The 9,419-nt window shown below is 34.3% G+C and overlaps 1 protein-coding gene across 1 annotated transcript; it reads right to left on the bottom strand.

The window, feature by feature from the left end:
* Window positions 1-52: 52 nt before the first annotated feature.
* On the bottom strand, window positions 53-2,556 carry LOC105325811 (uncharacterized). Its single transcript, XM_011425526.4, has 2 exons — window positions 2,443-2,556; window positions 53-2,218 (listed from the first exon to the last, which is right to left on the bottom strand). Exon 2 carries the CDS (start codon window positions 2,107-2,109, stop codon window positions 469-471), a length of 1,641 nt encoding a protein of 546 aa, XP_011423828.3. The 5' UTR covers window positions 2,110-2,218; window positions 2,443-2,556; the 3' UTR covers window positions 53-468.
* Window positions 2,557-9,419: the final 6,863 nt, after the last annotated feature.

The following is a 9,419-nucleotide window of genomic DNA, read 5'->3' as shown; positions in this document are numbered from 1 at the left end:
ATTGTTAAGGATCTTTTTGAGAACTACGATACTCAACATGTAATATGACTATAAAACCACCCTGTTAGGAAAGGGACTAATGATTATGAACATAAGAATATCCAGGGCGAAAAATGGATTTTATTTTTACAGGATCTACATGTATTATTGTACATTGTCCAAATTGTTTGTATTATGACTCCATTAATCTGATTTTATCGTACCTATTGTTCCTCAGGTGAGCGATGTGGCCCATGGGCCTCTTGTTTGTGTATGTGATAGAGCAACATTAAAGTTTTATATACATCTACATGTACATTTGCATTTCAGTGCTACAACAAAAATTGAAACACCTTATTTCTTTAACGGCATACCCAAATTCAGAATCAATTGTCATCTATTAGAATATCCGCAAACATCACAAGTATGTTGATATAATTATGTTATGCTGGAAATATATTAATTTCGCGTTTATCTGCCCAATTCTATTTACTCCAGGTATTGAATCACCTTTACCATACCTGTAAGATAAAACCCCACCCACAGTCTCCCCTCGCTGTCCACACCCAACCCTGTGGGATTTTCTAGCCCACAGTCGTCTACACATCTCAGGAATTGTCCGTTCTGATCGAGAATGTGTAGACAGGAATTTCTTGCATCGACCACGATGATATGACCTGTGATGTCATTCGTCACAACTTGCCTGGGACTAAAGGGCTTCTGTCCTCTTGGAGGTTGGTTGTTGTATCTGAAACGAACTTTTCCTCTCCTGTCTAAAACGACCATGACGTCAGCATTCTGGTCACTCGCCACTATGTCCTCATTAATGTTTTCTGAAAGAAGCAAAGCGTATTTTCCTCTTTGAAATAAAGGAAAACCATTCTCGTCTTTGTCGATGTCTTGCGCCACCGTTTCTCCCTGATATCGAACAATTTTATGCTGGCTACTGTCAGTTGTACCAATACTGACCAGAATGTCCCCAGATCTAGAGCAGTGCAGTCCCTCAGGGTGCCATCCTGTGGGGGTAGTGATCAGGGTCTCTGTTTTTCCATCTTTGACAATGTTTATTGCTCTGTGTTCCCTGTCACTGTACACCATCTCTCCCTGTCTGTTAATAGTTAGGTCGGATGGAAACCTTTCACATGTACTTTTGACAGTTTGTGGTTCAGGTCCAACAAGGGATATAAATTTTCCTTTTCCACTTACCCATGCACTTGTTGAAAGAAGACAGACAACCCGACACAATTTTTTCACGTGTGTTTGAATAACTGCAACAACTTTCGATTTCTTGGGTAACGTCATGGTGGGTAAAAAGGATGCATCATCCATCAATGTCTGTGTTAGTTTAGCCGTGTATCTCCCTATTGTCACGCTGTGTTTCCCATCCTCTGTGTTTGTCTGAAGGGACGGCTGTGGTAAATCGGGTATATATGGAGACTTCCTGAATTCTGCCAGTTTGGACTTGTAATTGTTTATTAGCGACATTCTGTTTAAGCTCAGAATATCTTTGTTTTGTTGAACAGTTTGAATCATACTACATTTCTGACTACTTAATTGAGATTTCACGGAATTTAAAACTGCAATGTGATGATCTCTCAAAGAATGCATACGGGTATTCAGTTTGTCAAATATGTTGTCCACTTCTAAATGCCATCGTTTTCTCTGATCTTTAGTTTGTTTTTCGAAGTCTTCAAAACGGGAATTGATTAAAGAAATCTTGTTGTCAGTCAAAATATCTAAAGTTTTGTTTTTTGGTAATATAAACTTCTCGATTTCATTTGTTTCATTCTTGATAGTTTCTTTTTTTCTTCCGATGAGACCACTGATGTCAAGAACTGTATGACCTTTATGGGGACCTGTGGCACATTGAATGCAAGCAGGGACATCGCATATCTCGCAGTGAGCCTCACATTTCTGTTTTGGATGAGTAGAACATTGAGGATACTCTAGCTGTACCGTGCGATCTGTGAAAGGAACAATGTTGTGGGGTCTAGACGATAGGTCGTTAACATGTTTGTTGATGCATTCTCTACACAGACCAATCTGACAGCTGTTGCAGAACTGTTGGACCGATTTCAGACAGAGGTCACAGGTAATGGCTATCTGAGCCCATGTGATTGCAGTTGCCATTTGCTTTTATTTACTATCTCCACAATTGATAATGGAAAAAGTTTACTTTTGAGCGTCTTTTTAGTTTTTCAGCATGGTCTTTAGTAGCTTAGCTCAAACATTCAATGTTCTGCAAGAGTAAAAAAATATATCTAAATCTTTTAACGTTCTCCGCCTAATACAACACCAATTTTAAATTATGAAAATATATGGATTATTGCATTTTATTATTAAACGAGACTAACGAGACTTTGTATACAAGTATTATTTCTGAGGACAAAAAAAAAATTAAAGCAACTTTTCCAAAGAATTCCTTTTGGAAGTAAACTAAAAACAGTTTGAAATTTAACATACCTGACTTCGTTCATCTGTGTGCAGGGAGGTTATACGGTATTTTAGTGAATATTGTTTCCCCGCAGATCTATCGGGGCATGGTGCTCTTTTTATTCGAACTGACTAGAGATCGTGTGTCTGTAGGGTATTTAAAACCCGTAGGAAATAATTTACATTTTGGTTACTAATAATCATACATTTTTGAATCGCCATGTTTTTTGTGACCAAAACCCCCACTTCGTGATTATTTAAGAAAAAAAGTCTCATAAAACTTTAGATATCACCTGTCATCAATCTTACCTATTAGGTAACACAGGAACTTTAATGTGATAGCATTAAAAATAAATGCATCGTTTTGCAAATAAAAAGATACGCGGAAAAATGCATCCCCCACATGGGTTAAAAATTGAACGGTAAATATTTAATTTATTAAGAATGTTGTTTACTCAGGGTTTGAGTTCTCAAATTCGGATTGTTATTAAGTTCAATGTCATGGGTAAAATTTGTTCTAAACACTAAAAGTATTTATGAAATGAATTATTTTTGACAAGCCATTCGATATTTTTACTATATTATGGAGTTAGGCCCAAACAAAGTTGGACTTTTAGCAAAACAGAGGAAATTCGGACTAAAATATTAGATTTTGTTTTTCACTGAAATATTTTTGTTAGTACTGTAATATAAAGTTAAGATTTAATTTGTTAGTGAACTTAATTTTGCATATTTTCTGTTGGTTTTATCAGGCAAATTTACATATTAAAAAAATGAATTATAATGGAGTTGGCCCCCCCCCCCACTTTTTTGGAAGTTAGTAAAAAATTGGTATGAAAATTAGGAAATGAGTAGTCAAATTGAAGTTACCTCCTCTCCCCCCCCCCCCCCCCCCCCCCACGGATTAAGAATTTCATGATTTGGAGGGGAAAATTTTGGTAGGGAAGAATTTTTTTTTGGAAGTATAGTTGAGTCTACCCCCCCCCCCCCCCCCCCCACGGATTAGGATTTTGAAGATTTTTGGAAAACTTTAAATGTCCCTTTTTTTGCTTGTCAAGATTTTTTGGATGGGTCTGGCCCCCCCACTTTCAAAAACGATGCTACGTACCTGGGTTTTATCTCACTTTTTCGTTTAGATATTCTAATGGCACACACTACAAAAATATTGAAAAATGCTTAAAAACGATTTAAGACACTATATCTCAAATTTTTTATATAAGACCTCATATAACTTTTATGCCAGTAGATTATGGTATCTCACTCCTCATGTTTTGATTTCATTGCGCAGATGATCATTATATTTGAAATGAATATGATTTTATTTATTTAATCATCATAGATAGATTATTATTTCATAATTACACAACATTCATAAAGAAAATCCATTTGAATTCAAGAAACAAACAAGTTTTTTGGGGAACTATTTTTTCGTGCGGAAGGTTTTTTAGACGAAAATGACAGAAACAAGCAATTTCATGAATTTTCAATATACTTTTCTTTTTATTATACTTTATTCATTATTCCCATTTTTAACATTTGATAGGTTTGTAACATATTTTATAGGTTCTGCGTGACATGTACAAAATCAAATCTTGAGAATGTGATAGCCGTTTAGCATAAAATCATGCAAATATATAGAACTTGTCTGAATTTTTTAAGCCAAATTTTGCGAGAATTTTACCTTTGAAGCCCTATATCTAAAATTTGACATAACTGACCCCCATGTTATATTATGTCAAAATGATACTGAATACATATCTAGGCAAACTGGATTAATCTTATAAAATTCTTGATATTCAAAAAGTTTTTATTTCAAATCAAATTGAAACTATTATGGAAATTGTCTATTTTAAGTGCAAAAAGGTCACACAAAAATTTATGCAGCTTCGTACAAATTTTTTGCGTAATCCCTCTATTCAGTGTGACCATTGTGCATAATTAAAAACAATATTTGAAGAAATAAGTTGGCTTAATAAAAAATACTGACAACATATCCTAATGAGGATGAAATTGCATTTTAGGTGCGAAAAGGTCAAATTAAATAGGCCATAACTCAGAGGGATGGATACTGACCCCCCCCCCCCCCCATTATCTTTGTATTTTTTAAGTATGTTTTGTCTACAGATTTCAATGATATACTTCTCAAGAAAATCTTGGTACAACAACATTGAGGAGTGGGATACCTTAAGGTCAATATACCTAGTTTAATGCTATAAATGTTTTAGCATTTATTTATCATCATTCATTTTTTTGTAAAATTGAATAAAAAAAAGGTAGGAATTTGAAAACTGATGGAGGAAATTTGGACTGTGATATTCATAAAAAATGTGAATGAAAACTTAATGCTTTGTGTCTGTTTAGTGTCACTGCTATTCATAAACTGTATTTTATTTTTAAAAGAGTTTAACAATTTGTATTATTTTCACAATTAAGAAAATTTCAATCATTGTGTAAAATTTTAAGGGACTTTTCTTAAATTTTCAAAAAATAATCAGTGGCCATTATCTCAAAAAGTAGGTCATTGACCTACTTTTTTGATAGTGAAAAATAGCACTACCAAGATAGGTCTTTAACACACAATAGATGGTTTTTCATTATCTTCAGTAGAATTTTTTTTCATTCTGAGTAAACGTATACCTTAACTATCTTTAATAAATAAAATAATTTCAAGGTGAATAATATTTTATCATTTTTTTTAATTTGTTCTATTTTGTAATGCTATTTTACATCCTTTCCAGATTAAGCTGAGGGCGCCTTGATGTGTTCAATTCAGGTTATTCAGATGACTTCCAGTTTAGGACTTCAGGATGCATTTCATATCAATCCCTTTGAATGCCTTCCAGTTAATATCATTTGAATGCCTTCCAGATTAAGTTCCTGTTTAGGATTTCTCCTAAGCTTTGCAATTAACTGTAAACCTATTACATGTATATTTAGCCTGTACGATATTTGGTAGGGATTTGGTTTTCAATAATTTAGCGTAGATTAGATTTAGCGTATTTATGCATATGCATGCAAAGCATTTTGGCGATTTTCTGTGGAATACACAGACAAATGTAATAAGTTTACAGTAGGTTCTTTTCAGCTGATGAATATATTACAATTTAAGAAACCTTTTTGCCTTTCAATTTAAATCTATTTAAAGTCTTATGGTTGCCTTTTAGTTCAAGTCGAGCTGTTCAATAATAAAATTACTTTATTACATGTATATTGCACTTTGTATAAAAATCTTCGACAGAAATATTTCTCTATATGGCGAATTTCGAAGAATTTGATAATAGTCAATATTTATTTGTTTCATTGATTAACAACTACCCATTACAAACTGCTAGATTGATAAACTCTGCATACCAGCTCAGGAAAAATAATATTCAAAAGTAAATGTGTTAAAATATTGTACATCAGAAATGTAATTTATCAATGTCTAAAGGTTAATATAATATAAATTTGAAATCATGAATGTATAAAGTAACTTATAGGTCCAAGGGGCCGGGTGCAAATTACGATTATTTGACATATACTTTGTATAAAATTAAAATGTCATCCACAATGTCACTATGATAAACAATTACTTACTTACTTACTGTATGCTTTAACGAAGTCTTAACTCCACGGGTCAGATTGGATTTTAATAGAACAACCTTTGCCGTACTAATTATGTAAATTATCAATCATCCACTTATGAATGATGAAATATTTTCTCTGATTTTCAATCATGATTCCTAAGCTAATTTATTGTTTAGAATATTTCTACTATAAATATTTTGTTCTTTATTCAAATTTTCCATTTTAACAACTTTTTGAGCTTTTTGATTTCGACAAATTACTAATAATTCATCGATGATAGTTTTACACCCCGTCGATTGCGCGTACATTACAAACATGTGTTAATTATAAAGGAGTTACCTTAGTCTTAGTAAGAATGCAGTGAATAACCTGGCTATTGTTATTTTAGCAATCATACGTTATCTTGAATTTCACATCACTTTGAATAAGCGTCACATCTCTGCAGAAATATGTGAGCACTAGAACTATATAGATTAAAACATAAGATTTATGTTTAAAAGTTCTCTAATATATTAACTCTAGGTGAGTAAAGGTGGTATGTGACATCTCCACATTGTGATGTACTAATTATCGAAAAAAAAACCAAATAATTTCATTGTTATTTCATAAACATTTTCCTAACATAACATAACAGCGAGTGGAATTGGTTAGAGCGTTTACTGCGAAAACGTTAGTCAAGAGTGTGAATTCCGGTGGTGATTTTTATATTTTCACCTTTTCAATGTTTTTAAAAACGTATTTATTGTTTGATTTGAAAATTCTACACCAGTATATTTAGTTTTCAGTTAAAACTTCCGTCACCTATTTAGGTCAGCTAGGATGCATATCTATAATAAACAAGAAATCATATTGACGCAAGCGTCAAATGGGCCGCAAAAAAAAAGCGTGGACAATTGTTGTATGAATTTTCATTGGTTGTTTACATTAAAAAACACACCACAAAGAAGAAAATAAAGAGTTAGTTGTACTAATTTTAATGGTAAATTTTAATTACTATATTTTCAGCAACACGTTTTGAATTTTAACATTTTACTATTATTATTATATTTGCGCATGCGTGACGGCAGAGCAGGCGTGTCTCTTGGAGCAGGTAAACTTTGATAAATATACTGAAAATTAAGATATTCGGCCACCTAAATGCAAATTTATCTCACCGTTCACATAGTCATGAAATCATTTCAACTGATATAAGAGAAAATGGATGGAAAACGTCGCCTTTCTTCCGATGGAAAAACGCCAAAGCCGGCAAACAAATCAACAAAAATGGCGGAACAAAAACAAGAGTGTTCGAGAGTTAAAAACAAATCATCAGACTCGCCCGACAATACCATGGTCTGCAAACTAACAGTTATCGCAGAGGCAGTACAGAACCTACAAGAAGGTCAGCGCTCACTTCAATCACTATTAGAAAGTAAATTAGATAAATTCAGAAACGAGTTTATGTCCTCAATTGATGAAAAACTTAAGGCAATGCGTAGCGATATCGACCCTGAACTTGCTATCCATAAAAATGAAATCGACCAACTGTCACGGTCTGTAGATTCTGTTATTCAGCGTTTAAGGTCAGACGACACGTTCCTCGAGAATCTTTTTTGTATCTCCTGGTAATAAAGAGTTCCAACAAAAATATTAATTTTATAATTACTTTAAAAATGATCAAAATTTACTTGAATTTAGTTATATGTGTACATGGTCGAGTGGTTAGAACCGTGGCCGCTCACTGCCAGAGACGTATATATTCTAGAGGTCGTGAGTTCAAAGCCCCGCTCCGGCGGAGATATAGTTCTAATTTAGTAAACTTCGCTGTGCTGTAGATGTATTTATTTTTACATCAGCAATTCAAGTGTATTTTCAAGAAGATTATATAGGAAATTGCATACTCTAGTATTTTGCAGAAATGCCTGGTAAGGTACCCTAATTTTTTGCAAGAAAGCTTGTCAAAGTAGTAGTAAACCATTAACAAATTCCTGGAAAAAGTTATCTAAAATTGAGGAACGTGTCGTCTGACCTTAAACGACCTAGAGGAAAATTTAGGTCACCAAATGTTGGCCGGTAATTCACAGAGTAACAGTCCAAATGATGACCCAAGCCTCACAGTGATCGCTATGAATGTTCAAGAAACGGAGGAACCAATTCTAGACGTAGCCCGCGAAATTGTAAGTCACCTGGACAACAGCGCAACAGTCGTGGCTGCCTCTCGCGTAAGGGGTAGATACGGTAAACCAGGTCTTGTTAAAATATCATTCTCTTCACTCGAGGAAAAGAAGAACGTCCTAAGGGAAAAACGCAATCTAAAAGAAACGTCGAGAAGTACAAAACCGTTTTCATACGATCCAGCAAATCTCATACCGAAAGGCTCATCGAACTCAATGCGCGAACTATGTTGAGCAAACTTCCCCACGGAAACCTATTTAGAATCACATCAAACGGAAGAATTGTAAAAAAGACACCCTCAACCCAACGTGAACGTGGTGATGAGAACATATCTCATGATGGATAGGCCAACACCCGCCCCATTGAAACACTTAAAACAGGACACTTAAATGTATGTGGTTGGACTCAATCAAATCATGACCTACGAAGTAATTTTATTAAACACTTGAATTGCGACATAGTTAGTTTAAACGAAACTCACTTATCTGATGACAATGGAATAGTACTAACAGAATTCGGATACAAGTTGAAAGAATTTAACAGAAAAAACCTGCATATTAAAGCACTAAAAGGTTCGGGCGGGGTGGGGTTACTGATAAAAAAACTGGATCTTTGAGACTTATGAAGTGACTGTAGTAGATCAGTCGTACGAGGGTATTCTGGGTGTGATGTTTAAAAATAAACAGAGTGGTTTTGAATTAGTAGTGTTCACTTGCTATCTTCCACCAGAAAATTCGCCATGGGGTCGGGACGTATCTCGGTTCTATACGCATCTTCTTACGCAAATATATCTATTATATGACATCGATGCAATCGTTATATATGTGGCGATCTTAATTCCCGAATAGGCAACGTGCAAGACATATAAATAACACAGTAGACAATATACCATGCAGACTCGTAAAAGATCAAACACAAAACCAACATGGCAATTCTTTCATCGAGTTCTTGAACGATACTAGGATTTGCATACTAAACGGTCGATATGGCGATGATTCCAATATTTATACCTTCCAATCATCACGTGGTCAATCTGTTGTTGATTTCATATGCGTACCACACGATATATTTAATCAATGTGAAAACTTTCGTATTATTAACTGTAAAGACATCATAGAACAACATAGTTTATTCCAACTGCTGGGAGAAAAGTCCAGACCCCCTGACCACGCAGTGTTATTATTCGATCTTAAAATATCTTGTGATATCGGGTCAGAAAATACGGCATCTACGCAATCGGACTCTGATATCAAAAACCATAATAAGAAAAGGTTTAACCTGCGCCG

This window comes from Magallana gigas, chromosome 5, assembly GCF_963853765.1.
Source record: "Magallana gigas chromosome 5, xbMagGiga1.1, whole genome shotgun sequence".
NCBI classification, from domain to species: Eukaryota; Metazoa; Mollusca; class Bivalvia; order Ostreida; family Ostreidae; genus Magallana; species Magallana gigas.
The sequence above is the reverse complement of the archived record's forward strand: the minus strand, read 5'-3'. Positions and strand labels throughout refer to the sequence as shown.